Source organism: Marmota flaviventris, chromosome 6 (genome assembly GCF_047511675.1).
Source record: "Marmota flaviventris isolate mMarFla1 chromosome 6, mMarFla1.hap1, whole genome shotgun sequence".
Taxonomy (NCBI): Eukaryota; Metazoa; Chordata; class Mammalia; order Rodentia; family Sciuridae; genus Marmota; species Marmota flaviventris.
In genome coordinates, this window is record NC_092503.1 from 20,946,828 (window position 1) to 20,965,961 (window position 19,134).

Sequence of the window (19,134 nt, forward strand, 5' to 3'; positions counted from 1 at the left end):
TAAAGAGAAAGCTGTTATGGCAAACGTGGGCCTTTTCATCACATCAGCACTAGGTCACTACTAGAAAAATGGAACCATTTGAAGTTTTGTAGGAGAAAGAAGCCATAGCCCTTGACAAAAATATCTGTTATTACATTCTGAAATCTCTCTTCATTTTAAACAAAGCAGTGCTAAGATGCCATTGGTTGATCTTTTAGAAATTTACATTGAAATGACATTTTATAGATTTAAATTGTATCAAATGTTTAATGCAACTACCATTAGAAAGAAAATATAAATAAGGGAGTAAAAAGAAAGAAGGAAGGAGGGAAGGAAGGAAGGAAGGAAGGAAGGAAACTGTAAACTGGCTTTCAGTCACCCAAAGATAACCACTCTTAAAATTTTGGAGACTAGACTGATATATATTTTAATCTTTATTATTGTAAAATAGAGACAAACACAACAAGTTATGGCTTCATGAATTATCATGTGACAATACAATCTGATTCAGCTAATGGAGTTCTGTTGAATATTCTAGAAGCCTTTTCCATTCGCAACTCCCTTTCCCTCTCTATAATAAACATTATGCTCATTTTTATGTTATAAATAACTTATTTATATTTTGAAAGTAGTTTTATCACTCCACCTTCTATCCCTAAATATTATGGTTTATTCTTGTACATATTAAAAAGTCCAGTACTGAATAATTATTGTTTTCAATCCATAGTCTCCTCCTCTACACCTGCCATTTTTTTTTTAATTTGCCTGTTGGAAAACCCAGGCAAGTTGACATATACAGTTTTCCAGACTCTCAATTTTGGAAAAATGTGCATTTTTGTTGCAATTCATCATGTCCCTCTGTCCTCTAGCTATCTTGAAAATTACCAGCTAGATCCAGAGAATGCATCAGAGTCAGGTTTGATCTTCTGGTAAGACTGGTGGTATTTGGCCAGATTACCTGAGGTCATCTCTCTTTTGTTATTCTGGCAGGTTCTCATGAGGAATGCAACTATATCCATTCACTGGGGGTTACAAAATGGTGATGCTATCATTCATTTTTCATTTATTAGTTGAAATGCTTTTATGGAAAAACATTCCTACATCTACTATTTAGCTACTCAATGATACAGTTCATTTAGAAAGGCAGGATAAATGTTTAACTGTATTTCTTTTATTGACCAATTTTCATTATTGAACTGGTTTCCTATCATCCTTCAAAGATAACCAATCTCTTTCTTTTTTATTTGTTTGTTTTTGTTAAATACCACTGTGAACTCAGATTTTAACATCTCTGATGGGTTTCAATCTATAGAAATTTTATCATTATTGAAGCTCTAATTGTCTGATCTTTGGCTGGGACACCACTTTGAGGATTAGGTTTCAACATATGACTTGGGGGGAGAGGGAACATAGACATCTTGTTTGTAGCAGCACTCAACCATTAGCCTTCTTGGTCTTGCTTCCTAACTCTCACTCCTCACCCAGCACACCCTTAGGGCCAGACTTCTTCCTTTCAGTTCTTTGCTCTGAGCTGCTTAATGCTGGTTCTATTCCCAACAGTTAATCCCTTACATGGGAAAAGTCCTTTTTCTACAGAAAAGCCTTAGTACATTAGGTCTGAGAACTCAGAGGGCCAGAGCACCTCTCAAATCAGAATTACACACCTTCATACCTTGGGCTCTAGGCAAGGCTCTCCCAGGTGGAGCTCTGCTCTAGAATCAGACCTTGGTGTTTTCCGCGGAGTATCTGCTGGTGGTCACTTAGTGACACCCAATTTTAATTTTCAGAATATCTTATCACCTATTTGTGTTATAAACATTGTCTGTGGATTTGAGATCTTGCTGTCTAGTGGCCCTGTCTCTTTCTCTGTAACTATTTCAATAAATAAGATGAAAATGGCAAAGGAAAAAGAGACTGAAAAAGTTGAAGTCACACAACCACCATCTACTTCAAGTCCCCCTGGATGGGTTTTTAACAAGCACACAAGAACTCACATAAGAAAATGAGAGCTGCCCTTCAAATTGTCATTTCTGGAAAGCTAATGATAGTGAATGATTCTGAAAAACATTTTAGAACTGAACCCAGAGAGACAAATGGGTATATGAAACTCAAATTATCCTTTACTCCACTCTGTAGTTAGGTAGCAGTAAGATAATGGAAACTTATTTGAAGGATAAGAAGTAACCAGATCTTGACTTGCTCCCCAGAAACAAATACACATGAATGAATAAAATATGAAAAAGTATTATTGAATTATAAAATCTACTGAGATATGTGTCTATGAAAACTTTAAAGAAAATCCTGCAGAAGATGGAATCAGATGGGTTTTCACTCTTCAGATTCTATTTTACCAGCAACGACAATAACAAAAAAAGGAATATTCTGAATTTTCTTCTAATTATTCCTTGACTGACAAAAACTAAAGACCCATTATATGGAGCATGATTTTCAGTTATTCTCTTTTGCTGAGTTGTAAACCTATATATTAGGGCACATGGATTGCTCAGTGTGTCCGTGTTCATATTTCAAACTGTGTATTGTTAGCTTAAATGCAGACGCCTATGCATTATTAAACTTCAAAAACATTGATAAATGGCTAAAAGGTTTTTCCTTCTCTTTAATGTGAATCACAAACAGCAACAAGGCTAAGGTGCAAAAGACTCTAGAATTCAGAAATGAATTCTAACCCCCCCACAGTATTCATAACCAAATAGGTCCTTGAATAAATTCCTTTACGACTTTAGCCACTGTTAACTCCAAAGATCCACAGAGCTGCACATATAAAGGGGCTCTTTACAATGATGCCAAATAATCTCAAGCCAAAATACACAATTTCTAATTAATAAACAGTTTAAATAAAATAACAACAAACCCATAAATAAATAAATAAACAAAACCCATAGTTGGCTTTAAATCTCTCAATTGTTTTGTTTTGTTTTTTTGAGGGAGGTCAATTCATAACTTGGGATGACAGTATCATCTATTTCAACAAATATTCCTATATTACATTTCTAACTATTTTCTACAAATATGAGTGAGTTATATACAGAGAAAAATAAGGGAGTTCAAGATAAAAATCAAGGTTATATAAAACAAAACAAAACAAAACAAAACACAGTCGTTTGGTACCTGAGTAGAATAATGAAACATTACCCTTTGATTCATGCATAAGTGCTAAAATCATTGTTAACAGCACCCTCATTAGCAAGATTTACTTCTTAAATATAGAAGTCAATCGTCCCCAGTGGTACATGTATACTTTAAAGCAGTATGTTTCATTATCATAGGACTTATTTTAAAGACATTCTCAAAAGTTTTTTGTTTTTTTTAAGTGAAAAATAACTTCTCAGTGTTTAAGTTCCACTGATTTCAACAGGCTGAAATTCAGACACATTTGAATTCTATGGATAGATGAAATCAGTAAGAGAGGCTCAGAGCTTTATAAGTCTTCAGGGAAAAATATGAAACCAAAAAATTAACATTAACAATATCACCACGGGTCAAGAACAAGTAGGCAATAATTCACCCAAAGTAAAATGTCCAAATTTCCCTTTAAAAACTAATGACACAATCTAAATGCACCAGACTTACTGGGAAACAGCGTAGGGTGGACAAGAGCTAAAAAATCACTTTAGGAGGCTGAGGTCAGAGAAATAGCAATGATGCTGCATTTTTAGCCTATTGGCCAATATCCCAAACCACATCTGAAGAAGCAAGACTGCCAAAAACAAACTATACAAACTCAACAAAGAATGAATCAGCACTTCTTAAGGATGATTTTCATAGCCTTAGAATACACTAATGCTGGCAAGAGGGAAGAGGAGACAAAACAACTGTTTCTAGCATTTTTTTCTCTCTGTTCTCTTTGCTTTATTTATTTATTTATTTATTTATTTATTTATTTTGCCAATGGCACCTACTTAATAAAGGAAAGGTATAATTTAGCATTTCATCTAAAAATTAAAATCTTTTCTATTTTTTTCAATAGAATATTGTGATTCTTCTTTTTTAAACTATGGAGAACAATGTGCTTTTGCTTTATTTCATCATGTATGAATCAACAGAAAAAATAACATACATTTGCTTAAAACTGCCAATCTGCTTTAAGTGGCATTACTTTCATAAATTGCTTTCCATGGGGGTATTTTTTTCCACCAAAATATCAATAAAACTACCAGTAGAAACCAGTCCTATTCAAAGGCCAGCAAACGTGTGAAATTTACAGTGAATCCAGCCTGGCAACCTGAAAGCTGGAAGTTACTAGTGTTGCTGACCTTTCAAGTAACAACATTTTGAAAATATCCTAATTCATCATCCCGAGTCAATATGTCCCTCAAACCATCTTTCCATCCTAGCTAACTCTTTGCATCCTCATATCCACTAGACCAATGGATAGAGTACTCTCTCAATCCTCCCCATCTCTCATTTTCCTTACATGAATTGGACCCAAGTTCTTCACCAGATGTACACAGCCTCCATCTGTCTACCTTTCTCTCTCCTTTATTGCAGACTCAGTTTTTTAAATATTCCCCTACATCTTGTTCATAATTGCTTTTCAACTTTTGTTTCCATTAATTAATCCTGATTGCCCCCCCCCCCCATGATAATACCCACCTTTCCTACAATCTCCATTATTGGCTTCACAATCTCTACCTCACATAGTTTTTTTTAAAAAAGTTTAATACCTCAATAAGGTTCAGTACATTTGAGAAAACAACAGGAAGTTCATTTCTGCTATTGTCCCCTGAAGCAGAGAACTTTATTTGAGGGGTTTTCTCTCTATACGTGGAGGAAAGGAACATCCTCATCTCTTACTATGGGTTGAATGTGTCCCCCGCAAATTCATGTGTTAGAAATTAATCTCCAGTGCAACAGTGTTGAGAGGTGGGACTTTCCAAGGTGAGTTGGTCAAGAGGGCTTTGCTCTCATGAATGAATTAATGCTGTTATGGCAGAAGAGGGTAAATTATTATGGATATAGGTTCCTGAAGAAAATGGATGATTATAGTCCCCTTCAGTGCTTTCTCCCTCTCCCTCTCTTGCATGGTATCTTGCCATGAAATCCCATCCACCATGGGATGGTGCAGCACAAAGGCTCTCACCAAATGCAGGTCCTCCATCTTGGATTTCCCAGCCTCTAGGACCATGAGACAAAGGAGCACCAGAATTCATAAATTATTGAATCTGCAGTATTCTGCTATAGCAGGAAAAAACTGTCTAAGACCCTTTGAAGACATAAGGATACAGAGAGAAACTGAACATAGAGGCTTTGTTAAGCTCCCCCTGGTTTATTACCATTAGGTCATATCCCTCTGTGCAACCATAATTCTCCATGACTGTTCCTCTTCATCAAAACTAGTATAAAAATACACAGGCTTCCCTTTCTTTGGGTCTCTATTTCCTTATCAAAGTTTTTGTGCAGGTAAAACTTATTTTAAATAAATCTAATAAGCTTTTACCTTGTTTCTCTGTCCTGTTTTAGGGGCCTCAGTCATGATCCTTAGATGGGAAGAAAAGATTACTTTTTTCTCCCCTCCACATTTCTCCCTTGACCTCAACTACTAAAGCCAATGTGCCCTTGCACTCCCTTTTATGATGCAGAGCCACACACACAGTCATTACTTGTTATATCTAGAGATGGCGTGATGGCCTGTATCATCTCTAAAATTTCCTATGTTCCACTTCAGTCACATTGTGGGGTATAGCTACCCCTCAGGTCATATCATAATTGAAAACATCTTCAAGTCTAAAATCTCTAACTTGGAAAAAATCTTTCATTGACTAGAATGTTCTGAGCCTTCCTCCCCCTTCTTTAATGTGAATAAAGCTCCCCCCCCCCCCCAGTTTTGATTTCTAGCCTCTGGATTCCCTTTAAGACGTCTGCAGCATGAGGATAGCCCACATCACCCACAATTCCATTAATACTTCTGAATTTTTTACTCTTTTGGCTTTCACCTAAATCTACCAGCTTTTAATTCTAAAGCTGCTAAGCAATGATGGAGTCACAAACTACAAATCCTTGCCAATTAACCTCAGCTGCACTCTGTGGCAATGTAACAATCTTTACTCATCTCTTGGTGACTTGTGATTGACTCTCCTAGCAATTCTAAACGTTTCTCATTCTCCTCAGAATTTAACGCTATCCATTTCTCTCTCACTCCCAGCACCTACAGGAACTCCTAAAAATCATATGTGAAATCCATCATTCTTTCTGTCTAATTGAAAGACGTTTTATCACTGGTCCAGCCATTATGACAAAATTGTCTGGAAGTTCTTTTAAAAATTAAACATAGAATTAAAAATGATCTAGCAATCCCACTTCTCACTCCACACCCAAAGAAAATGAAATCCCTATTTCAGAGAGATGTGTACAGCTTGTAGATTCAAACAGCAACTCTTTATTCCCGAACTCACACCAGCCGTCTACAATCACGTTCTGGGGAAATCCACGTTCTCTGCCCAAATCCGTCTACAAACACGTTCTGGGGAAATCCACGTTCTCTGCCCAAATCGACGTCCACTGGGCTTCTGTCTCCCAAAATATACTGTCTGAATCCCGTGAGAACTCAAGGGGAACTCAGGCAGCAGGATACGCCCTATTCCCAGCAGGAATAATCTTAAACCTGGAACGCCCTAAACCCGATTATCCTAAACCGGGAACACCCTAATCCGCCCTGGTCCTTGAGCAAAGTCACCTACACGCAATGTCACTGCAAAATGTCCTATTTCCACGAGTCCTTCCACTAAGCAACATGGGGTATGCTGGCAAGGAAACTGTCATACCTACTTGGCTAATGGCTCCCAGCACTGTTCATTGCAGTATTATCAGCCAAGATATGGAATCAACCCAAGGATGCTATACCAGATGAACAGAGAAAACATCACACACACATGCCCACCACAGAAATATTATTATTGAGCCTTAAAAAAGAAAGAAATCCTTCCATTTGCAATAATATAAATGAAACTGAAGGACATTATACTAAGTGCAATAATCCAGATACAGAAAGACTAATATTGCATGATCTCACTCATATGTGAAATCTTAAAAAAAAATAGTCAACCTTATAGGAGACAGTAAAATGTTGATTACGAAGGTCTGGGGAAAGAGGTTTAGAAATGGAAAAATACTTAAGACTTTTGGTTACAACACGACTAAGTTCTGGATAGCTTATGTATAGCATAGTGGTTACGATTAAAGATGCATTGTATACTTGAAATTTGTTAAGAAATATGCTAAGACTTTTATGTGCCCTAACAACATATTAAAATGTGTCTAATTTGAAATGAGTTTTGGTTATTCATCACAAAGATGATTTTTAAAGAAGACCAAATTAGGGTAATTTTCACTAAAAAATTAAATTCATTAACTCTTATTCCAATAAAAAAGAAACTTAGGATCTGGACATTGTTAATGAAAAATGTAACTGTTTTAAGATAAATGATAGTCCTTGAATTTATTCATAAAGTGCACAAGTTACAAGGAAAACTTTAACCACTATCTTGATCCATAAATTTAATTATTCTAAAAATTATTGTATAGTCTCATTTAATTTCTCCACAGAGGCTTTTTCTCTCCATTATATTTTCTCTATAGCTCTAGTCCCCAGAAATACATCTAGACTATGGTTTGAATGTATCTCCTGGAAGTTCCTGTGTTGTAAACTTAATCTCCAATGCAATAGTGTTGAGAGGTTAGAACTCTAAGAGTAGATTAGGTAATGAGAGTTAGTCATCGTGGGAGTAGGGTCATGATGAAAGGATAAGTTAGATTGCCTTCCCAAACTAGCCCTTCTACTTTTCACAAAGGAATGCTGCAACATGAAGGTCCTTGCCCTTCAACCTTGAACTTCTCAGCCTCTAGAACCATTAACCAAATTTAAGGATTTTTTTCATTATAAATTACCCTATCTATGGTATTCTGTTATAGTAACATATAATTGACTAAGATAGTCTGGATGTTGAATGTTCATGAAACGTCCATATGTTAAAGGCTTGGTGCTCAGGGAGGCATTATTGGGAGGTGGTGACACCTTTAGAAAGTGGGACCAGGTAGGAGGTCCCTAGGGTGTGTCCTCAAAGGGTATTACGGGACTGTTTTTTTCTTCTTTCTCTCTGCTTTCTAAGATCATGATATGAGTGATTTTGTTCTGCATTCCCATTTTGAGATATTGTCCTTGCTAAAGGTCCAAAGCCAGAGGAGGTTGGGAAGATTTCATCTACAAAGTTAAGAGTTTTGCTTTTGTGAAAAATGTAGGATTTGGATGAAAGAAGAGAGAATGGTGACAGACATTAAATAAAACCTATGTCACGTTATGTCCTGAAGACAATCTTTTATTGACCCTAATGAAAATTATTAATGTACAAATTTGGATTACAGAATGGTGGGGAAAAATAAGAGTTAAAAAAGTAATTTCCTAAGGAAAGAAAAAATCCACTCCATTTCCTCTTACAAATGTTTTATTATCAATATTATAAAATACCTTCATGAATCATGATAGCTAATTCATACACCATTAATCTTCCTACATTTAAATACAAACATTGTCACAAATAATAAGCTGAAATGCTGGTGAAATATTTTGGAAGTTGGAAGGGTTTAAAATAAGGTTTACAAACTGCAGAAGGTTTTTAACAATAGAAGCACTGAGAGGGGGCTCAAAAAAGACCTTGCAGAAGATGGAGATCAAGTCGGTGATGGGAGTGGAGCAGTACCTTAACCAAAAATGGAGATGAGCTATGAGAAATGCACACATCTAGATCCTCATGGAAAGGTCAGATTCATTTAACACTCAAGCACAGCTTATTATCACTGTCCCGAACAAATAAATTCACATTTGAGTTCATTTCCTAAGGCAGACATTAAATGAGTTCAGGTTGGTAAAACATTGGGTAAAGGATAGATGAACCATAAATACAGCTTACTTAAAAGAGGAGAGCAAAAAGTTCAAAGAGTGTGGGTGCAAAAATAAACTTTGGGAAGCAGTTATATTAAGTCATTTGTTATCATTAAATGCAAGAGTATGCCTTTCAAAGACTCCATTTATGTATATTTCTAGTTATTTTATAAAGAGTTGTAGGGTCAGGAGCCACGTTTTGCTCAATGGTATAGAACTTGACTATCAAAAGTGGGACCTTGGGTTCCATCCCCTATACCTCAAAAAAAAAAAAAAAAAGTAAAATGATGAGATGCAAAATAACCTGACATAGAGATGATCTGCAGCAAGGCTGAAGGGATCACCAAACCAGCTCAGAAAGGAGCAAAGGACCTTTCAAAGCATGTCTTAGAAAAGGAAATTATCTTGTATGTTATAGTTTAAGCTGCCTACAACATGATAACAGTGACTTGGCAAGAACTATTTAACAAGAAGAGTTAAGGGTAAATTACAGATTTTATTCAAAATTTGATATGAGTGAATTCATTTGTATATTTGTGATTCTCAACCATACTCCAATGGCCAATGATTGTTGAAGATGTATTTATTTCAAATTGTTTGAGTATATTACAAAATCATTAGGAAAAAAAATGTATTTCAGAATAAGAAAAACAAGGCTGGGGCTGTAGCTCAGTGGTGGAGCGCTTGCCTTGTATGTGTGAGGCACTGCGTTCGATCCTCAGCACCACATAAAAATAAATAAAGATACTGTGTCCATCTACAACTAAAAATAAATAAATAAAAAGAATTAGAAAAATAGTAACATATGTATCTTTACTATAATCACATATATTTACTTTTATATATTTAAATTGGATATTAACTCTTTATAAAGCCTCCTTAATTTCCAGCTCTTATTATGTAAATGCTAATATTAGGTTTATTCCTAATCCAAATCCCAAGTGTGCTATATAATTTGATACCTACCTGCCTTTCTCTTTAATCCTATGTCCTAGCACTCTCCCTTTTGTGAAAGGCAAAATTCACTCTTTGTGAAATTCTCCCAATGTAGACTTTATAGACACATAGCCTGTGCAGTGGCAAAAGGTCCCATACTCAGGAGAACCCTGAGCTGGGCTTCATGCTCTGTCGCCGCCACCTTGAAATGCCATTTTCATTTTCTTTCTGCATCCCTACCATGCCAACCTTTTGCCCATCTCTAGAGCACTGTGGGTACTGTTTCTTCTTTTGGAAACACTCATCCACTCACTCTTTACAAAGTAGATGATTCTCTCAACCTTCAGTCTCAACTCAAATGGCAACTTCTTGGACAACCTTACCCAATTTCTTTATATAAAGTGCCACCTCTAGTCATTCTTTTTATCCATTTCTAAGGCACTTAATATAAATCTATCATCATCTTATTTCTTGGTTTCCTTGCTCACTGTCACACATCCCTTCCTCCTAAACAGAAAGTACCAGGAGAATCATCAATCTTACCTTTCTTGGTAGTATACTGACAAATGAGTTGAGACTAGTGACAAAGATCTTTTTCCTTGACCAAAGTGTGGTCTTCTCAAATGAAGCCTTGGCTTATAAAAACTAGATATGCAGCAAATTTTTTCATCCAAGCCCTCCAACCTGACACTCCTTTAAAAGACTTGAAATAGAAACATAATTTCTGACAGCTCAAGCCTTCATCCTTAGGATGACCCCTGCACCTTCAACCTGACTTAAAGTGCCAGAAGAATTTACTGTTTGATCTAGCCAAGAGCTATGATTGGGCCCTGACCATTGCAAGAACATTTACGAAAAAGGGCTTACTATTTTAAACCCTTCCTCTGTCCCTTTGAGATGTGAATGTATCTCTTACAGCTCACAAATATCTTTCTCAAGGACCTGAAAGCCATTTCTTTGAAATGTAATCATCAAGAAGGATAGGACCTCTGTCTCTCAATCTCTATTGAAGGACAGAAATCTAACTCTGACAATCTCTAGCTAGTAGATACATTCAGTCTCAGTAAATTTACACCCATCCATCCTTTGCCAAATTTTGCTTTACTGACTTTTCTGATTCCTACTGAACTCTTTATTCACCTGTTAACACACTCAGTCACCTGAGTACAAACACACACACACACACACACACACACATACTCACACATGTAAAATTCATATATTATTATAATCTGTCCTTATAATAGTAACTAGTGACCAACTTTAACTTTGATTATAGTGCCTGACACTATTATCAATTTTAATTTGTTGACTGAATAAATAAACTAATAATATAATAAATCATTTATTTTCTTAGGAGGAATATTTTTTTTCTGGTTAAAGTTAGGCATCATGGGTATTTCACCCAGCAAAATTCAGCAATATTTTCTAGATATTTCCTCTCTACACATAGAGTATCCCTATTTACTTGAGACAAGACACTAAAAATGGGAGAATTATATGCATATATTTTTTATGTATTGTTGCCTTTCTGTTGGTTTATGATCCAAACAGTAACTTAATTCCCTAAACCAAAGAAAATGTACAACTCTATGAATAAATTTTGGCACAATTTGGAAGGAAGTCAAAGAATGGCTATTGCCAGAAAATGAGATAATTTCAGAAAAAAGATAGCTTTGGATCAAAAGAATAATAACCAGTATACAGTTCTAGCAGAACTAGATTAAATTAACATATTAACAAAGTTTGATAATAATGTAAGGTCGGACAGATCTCTTTTAGAAAATAACTTGTCATCAAGTATTTTGACCATAAAAATACGTATGTTCACTGAATCAAATCATCTATTTCTAGTGTTTTGTTCAATAGAAATTAAATTTATATAATAAATGGAAAGCACTATCTTCACAAAGGTATTTATAACTATTGTTTATAATACCAGGAAATTGGAAATAAACTAAATGTCTAAATTTAAGGGATTGGTTAGGTAAATCATAGTAATTAATTCAATTAAATATTTTTTGATGGGAAAGATTATGCTATATAACATAAGGGGCCAGCTAGTATACACAATGTCAAGTATTTTTAATAAGGATAAAAAATGCATAAATATAAAAATAAAAATTTAACAAATTCAGAGCCTAGAAAAATATTAAAGAGTAATTTACTCAGGAGCTAATCTATAAAGGATATTTTTAATTTATCCATTTTTCCACATTTTTGCTAAAGGAAATATAATAAAATGTATTTTAAATATGTCTAAAAGAATCATGATTTTCATCATATATCATTTTCAATGAAGACCAGTTAGTGTGAGATCTTAAAAGAGTTTGTTTCCAATAAAGTAAAATTTAAAATCAGAACCCCCCTCCTCCAAAAAAGTTACCAAGTTAAATTTTCTGAGAAAGGTAAAAATTTTTTCATTAATTAATCCAAGATACTAGAGAGGTTTACTTAAAACAAAGCAAAAAATAGGGTTAAGTAATCCTAGAAGAGACTTTTCCCCCAAAAAAGGTTAAGTCTAAGTAAACCAAATAAAATCGTGGACACTAGTTGATTTAAAAGCAATGCATTAAAAAAATAAAAATCCTGGCTCAGTACTCACCGGTATACAATATTCCACCATTGGGTAATGCAATTTGTGACCTTTTGCTGTTCGACCAGAAAAAAAGCAGCTCTGGCAGACATCATAGTTAAAATGCTTTAGGCTTCTATACCTGGAGAGAAAAACGGAAAATTCATTGCATTGCATTCCTATTAGTCTACATCAATCATCTGTAGTAAGGAATTTCATTAATCCAGATCACCAAGGAAATAAAGTTAGATTCGCCACATACACAGAATTTGTTTAGTAACTCAGCTTCAAATTAGGACAAAGAGAAAACCACCTTTCCAGTGGGCAGAAAAATAAATTTTGGGAGTTTAAGACTCTAAAAATTTATTTAAGTCTCTATCTAAAATATGTTTCGGTATGTTTAGACACAATGAGAAAATAAATATCCATGTCAGATTTCCTGTGATGTTTGAATATGAATAAAAAAATGATGAAGAAAAGCGAGCTATGATAATTTTAACTGACACATCAAATTTAAAAATTTTATACTATCAATAAGAAATGAATCTTTGGATGGAAATGTGGCTAAATGGTACAGTGTTTTCCAGGCATGTGGAGCCCTGGATTCGATCCCCAGTACCATGGTGGTAACAAAAAGAATCTTAAAATGTTTCACAAAGGTATTATTTCTCACAATGAGCATTTCTAAATTTGGTTTTAAAGATTCATTAGGAAAAAAATTAAAAAGCAAAAAATACCCTGTAGCAAATAGACAATTAAATAAAACCTTAATCACCACATATTCTTTTGTTTTTAAAACTCTCATATAATAACAACACTCCATGCTGACTTCCATTTGCAGAATCTTATTTTGAGTAGTGAAACTCTAGACATTAAATTTCTATGGGTTTGAGTGGAAAACATCTCCCAAATCTTCCACCTTGAGAGCATGGCTTGTTGGAACTAAGAGAATAAATTATATCTGTATCTATAGAAAAAAATTTAGATGATCGGATTAATAGAGTGAAAATGGAAGCAAAATGCAAAGGTTATGTGAGGTTAATGTTATAAACTATTAAGTGCTGAGTAGTTTCTATAATGACCTACAAAATCACTCATAAGCTAATTTGAAGAAAATCAATCTGTCTACACTACAGTCAGCTTACTTTGTCAAGAATCTACTGGATTTGAAATAGTAGCACTACTATTTCTTGACCTATAAGCATGGATGGACAAACATGATTGATGTTGTCTCTTTGAAGTGGCACTATGTTTATTGCTGATAGCCATTCTCTCATCAAAGGTAACCCTTGTATTATTAGCATATTTTAACAATGCACCCTTCTAAAATACCAATTCAGTCTTTCTTGCTGGTAGATGTAACCAGCACAACACGTATTGAAGTTGGTGGGTGAGGTTTCTAGATGTAATTCCAAGGAACTGACTTCACTGGGAAGAGGAAAGCTCCTTCTTTCTCCTTGTTGAAAATGGCCTGACATCCGGAAAAGCCTTTTTGTTCCTGTGAGATAACCATGGAAATGGAAGCCACACACTAGGGATGACAGAGCACAAAGACAGAACTAGGAATTCAGATGATCATGGAGCAATGATGTCAGTCCTGGATTGCCTATCTCTGCACTTGTGTACATGAAAGGAATTAAATCTCCAATCTGTATATGCTATTATAATTAAATAATATAATATTCCACCATTAAGTAGTAGTATACGATTCTAATGGAAAGTAACTATATACAATTCTAATGGAAATTCTCAGCTTAGCAAACACCCTAGAGCTCTAAGATGTTAAAATTCAATTTTGGAAGTAATTAGTGAAAAATTCTAGCAGCATTTGCAAAAGTTCAGAATATGAATATGTGTATATATATACATACACATAGGGGGAGGGGAAAATATATGTGTGTATGTATACACACACACACACACACACACACAAACACAGAGAGAGAAAGAGCACAGGAGCTTGATACAGAGGCAACCTGGACAAGTTAAGTTTATTCTCTAAAGCACATACTCCTCTATCTTTATTTCTATAGCTGGCTGTTCATTCTTCCTTTAATTTTAGAGAAAAGAGAGATATCCTTTTACTCCTAAGAGCAAAACAGACCTATTCTATATTGGCCCCATTTTACTATTGGAATTGTTCTTAACATTTATTTTCTCCCTGTGCAATCTGTGTAATAACTAAGTCACTGTTAGTTTGAAGAAATGTTGGCTTGGGGTTGTTCCTAAAAAATGCTATCAATTCTATTTCTCTTTTCTTCTGAAACTAAAATTTGCAGAGGTACCATATTCTCAACGTGGGAAGTTGTGAAAATACACAAGAGTAAAGGAGGCAGCAACATTTATCACCTATCATCTCACCGTTTTCAAGATCCTAACGTATTTTCCTCAAATAATCAGTAATCTGATTATTTCTCAAGTAGTATTTGAGTGTTGCTTCCTGGTTACTAAATTTCATCCCAAAGACCTTGGAACATCCACCACATTCCATCAGGACTCTGTGTTTATAACCAGTCATGCCATTATATCCTACATGAACATTTCTATGACCTAAGTAAATAGAGACTCTGGATCAAAGTAGTAAAAATAACCATGATAATTATAAAGTAAGTTCATGTAGTGGTTACTAGAAGGATGGTATTTTTAGATGGGTGGAACACACTGAGCATTCCCCATGTACTTAGGGAGACAAAGCCCCAAACAGGAATGATGTAGAAGGATGATGAACATGTCAGGGAGATTACATACATAGAACAGAAAGCAGTCTAATGCCAGCACCGGCAGTACTTCTTACCTGAATCCTACAATTGGACACTCTTTACAGATGTTGCATTTGGCCTGATGTTTTGCAGTCTCAGCTGCTGCTACTCGATGTAAAACTGGCAGCCAGACCATGGACTGTGGTTCCAACCGCATCCAATCTATAAACTCTTTCACACTTATCTCTGGTTTGTTGTTATTCTGATAAAGAAGCAAATGCATTAAAAGTGAGGAACTGGGAGTGTGGCTCAGTGGTAGAGCACTTGTTTAGCATGTGCAAGGCCCTGGGTTTAACTCTCAGCACTGCAAAGAAAAGGGGAAAAAAAGTGAAGAACATTTCTTCATTTAAGCTGTTGTAAGTGTTACTGCTTTATAATCCTCTGAAAATCTGTGCACAATTAAGAGAAAAGTTATGTAACTCTTTCTAGGTCAGTAAAATTAAAAAAGATTTAAGGTTCTTTAAGGCAAGAAAATTCTAGAATTTACAAATAGAAAAAAACAGAAATTGTCATATAGGAAGAAAAAAATCCCATTCCATAGTACTTGGATTTTTAAAAACAAAAGCAAAAATCAAGGTTTCACGGGTCTAGGCAATTTTTTCACACAAATATCTAAGACGGCAAAAGTGTGTGTAGTAAAGACCTACGATAACCTCACAAACTTGAAGGCCACTAGAAATGGTAACTGAGAGCCATTATTCCTGATCCTGCTTCAGTCTTGCCACATCATCACATATTGCTATGAACGTCTTTGCAGGATTTCCAACTTTGACATGATAAAAAAGATAAAACTTCTCAGCCCCTCTTCAAATCCTGAGGAATTTTTGTAATGTGCAAAGTTAAATTTCATCAACATCATTCTGCTATTGTTGAGGTCAGCCTATGAATCAACATACATGACTATAAATAATATCTAGAAAAATCATTTGGAATTTTTTATGTCTAAAATAAGAAAAAGGGCCATTATAAAATGTAATAACCCATGACATTGATTCTCCTCAAAGACACAGTGTGAGCATTTCTTTTTTCTCAGAAGTGATAAATCATTGGCTACGTTTTGGCAAAATATTTGTAGGCTTGTACTTCATGCATATGTATAACATCAGTAACATTTCTAAAATGTCTTTATCTTTATACACAGTAAGCATTAAAAAGAAACTAAAGTGTTTTCCTGGGTGAAAATTAGTAACTTAGATCTGTATAAAACTTTGCACATTGTTCTCCTTTTATGATATATTCTCAAAGGAAAGATATTTATAATATCATTAACTTAATTTTTAAAAAAATCTTGTTTACAAAGAGCTTCAAGGTATTTTTATTCATGTATTTAGCTAACAGTTATTAAAGTAATTCTGGTGTTTGAGGTATTGTAGGAATGAATGCACTTCAATCTGAATGTTACGTCCTTCTAAAACTCATATATTGACACTTGGACGGTGATTAGGTCATGAGGGTGGAGCCCTCATGATGGAATTAATATTCTTATAAAAAAGGCCCAATGGAGCTCGCTTTCAACTTACACAGATAAGGACACAAGAAGGAAGAGCTGTATATAAACCAGAAGCTGCCCTCACCAGATACCAGGCTGGCACCATGGTCTTGGACTTCCCAGCCTCCAGAACTAAGAAATAAATTTCTGTTGTTTATAAGCCACCCCACCCCAGCTTGTGGCATTTTATTAAAACAGCCTGAGACTTAGGACATAACAATAAACAGACAGGCGCTGTTCTTATCCTCTTGGAGCTTAGGTGCATACAGAAGAAGCAAACATGAAATAACTGATTCCATAGTTCAGCATGAAATTTTAACTGTGAGGAGCATGAGAAGAAAGAGGTAGAGGAGGTTAAGGTGAAAAGTAGAAAAAGCTAGTCTCATCGGAAGAGGTCAGAGGAGGATTTTCAGAGGATTCGAGAGTTAAGGTCACACCTAAAAATGTAATAGGACAAGTGAGGACAACAGGGCTTGCAGGTGGAGGGAAAGGAAGAGCACTCCAAACACTGCCTAAAGGCAGGAATCAAGGAACTAAATCATCCTGGCTGGAAAGCACAGGGGATGAGTGACAGGAGGTGAGGCCAGGGCAAAGGCAGGGCCAAATGCAGCAATCCGATTAATACTTCATAAAGAAAAAAAGGAGGGGGTGTCTTTGCAAACATCCCTATTCTTTGAGTTAAACGTGACTTTAGAAATAAAATATTAATTCATTGGGACAATACCCCAAATCTTCTATCTCTCAGCTCCAGTCCAAACCCCATTCTACTTCTTGGAGTGTCCTTGAAGTCCTCCCCTGACACCTCATGCATACCAGGGGGCCTCAGCTTTACCTGCTGGAAGCAGCTGCGGACACTGGGCTCAATGTTACTGCCTCCAAAAGCGGCGACCTCCCCCAGCTGCCGAGGGATCTGGATGGCATCGTGAAGTAACAGGCCCAGCTGCCGCTGGTCGCAGGTCTCTGTTGGCCCTGCCACCTCCTTGAAGAGATCTATAAGGGGGAAAGACACAGGGTTAATGTCCATCTGCCTTTTTTTTTTTTTGCTTAAAGTATATCCTGGGTAATCTGGACAGAACTGTGTAGATTAAAAACAAAATATCCAGGAGGACATAAATCAGATTAATTGTCTCTGAATTCTGATGATCTTAATACCGTGGGTATCTGCAGACTAGTTCCTCATTAAAGACATGTAGAATATTAAGATCATTAGAATCCAGGAGACAACTGCACACAAATAGATCAATTAATACAAATTTCCTTTTTAAATATTACAATAAATACACATGGGTTAATTTTATGGTTTCACTAATGGTTTCTCTTGAGAAAAGGTATAAATAGATGTGCTTTCTCTTTTTAGGCCCGTCAATTTCTTACTAGCTATAAAAATTATGTTCATTTTATTTCATGTAAATAAATATTTCTTTTTCGAATTTAAAAGACTAAAAACATTGTGTATTCTTGTACTCTTTCAGGTTTTGTATTTACAAAACAAAAGCACTGATTTGTTTTCTAACTTTCTTAAATCAATAAATTAAAACTCTTCTTTCTAGCACTAGATTATCTTTTGTTCACTAAATGCAATGTTTTAAAAATGAAAATTATTACAATATTCCCCAGAATAAAGTTAACAACATAATAAAGTAACTTACTAAGATAAGTTACTTTGGGGATACAGAGAAATATCAAATAACAACAGCCTGCTTTATTATAGAAATTAATACTTTTTGGAAGGAATTTTTAAGGTCTAAAAATTCAAAAGCACACAAACTCTAAATGCTCTTCTTGTGAAATTTTTTATAAAGAGAAGAAATATGAGTAAATATTTATTGGATTTCAAAAAAATCATTTTTTAAACAATATCTGCTAACTATCAGATCAACATATATCAGTCTTAAAGAGAAATGATGGTAAATCTAACACTGACAACAGTGAATTTTTCAAACAACAACTGACACAAGGTCAGTGGTATTGACACAGAAATATGGCTTAAATTACAAGCATACATAGGAAAAGCAAATTCAATTAAGGTAAATTTAATTTTTATTACCATTTATTTACTTAGATTTGCTTAGAGTGCCACTTGTTTCTTTTCATTATTTAAAAATAAGACTATCAGATACAGAAAATATTTCCTGAGGAGTCTTCTTATGATGCTTCTTGTAAACCCATTCCTGGGAAGAGGCTTATCAGTAAGTAAATCCAGAGGTGGTGCATATGTGTCATAATCTTTAGAGTGCACTTTTCTAGCAAGATCAACCATGCCCAACTCTCATCTTTTCAGGCAGAGAGCTATGCTGCAATGCTACTGTGAAGGAGAGACTCCTCACAAAACGTAAAGAGAAAAGTGTCCTTAAACGCCATGATGTTGTTCTAAATTCTTGTAAAAGTTCACATTTTTAACATTACGGTCAGGATGTAGGGATGGGTCCAAAGAAGAAAGTCACAATTTAAAGCCCCAAATTCCAATAAATCAGCACAGAAAAAATGTAAATGGCCATTC

General features: G+C 35.2%; 1 protein-coding gene across 5 annotated transcripts in view; it reads right to left on the bottom strand.

Moving 5' to 3' along the window:
- The window catches only part of Utrn (utrophin), a 515,075-nt gene that overhangs the window by 35,679 nt on the left and 460,262 nt on the right, over positions 1-19,134 (bottom strand). For all 5 annotated transcript variants that reach the window (XM_071612949.1, XM_071612948.1, XM_071612950.1 and 2 more), the window contains 3 exons: positions 17,467-17,624; positions 15,181-15,347; positions 12,417-12,528 (listed from right to left, as the gene is read on the bottom strand). In XM_071612949.1, coding sequence (XP_071469050.1) covers positions 12,417-12,528; positions 15,181-15,347; positions 17,467-17,624 — 437 coding nt within the window. The remainder of the gene's footprint in view (positions 1-12,416; positions 12,529-15,180; positions 15,348-17,466; positions 17,625-19,134) is intronic.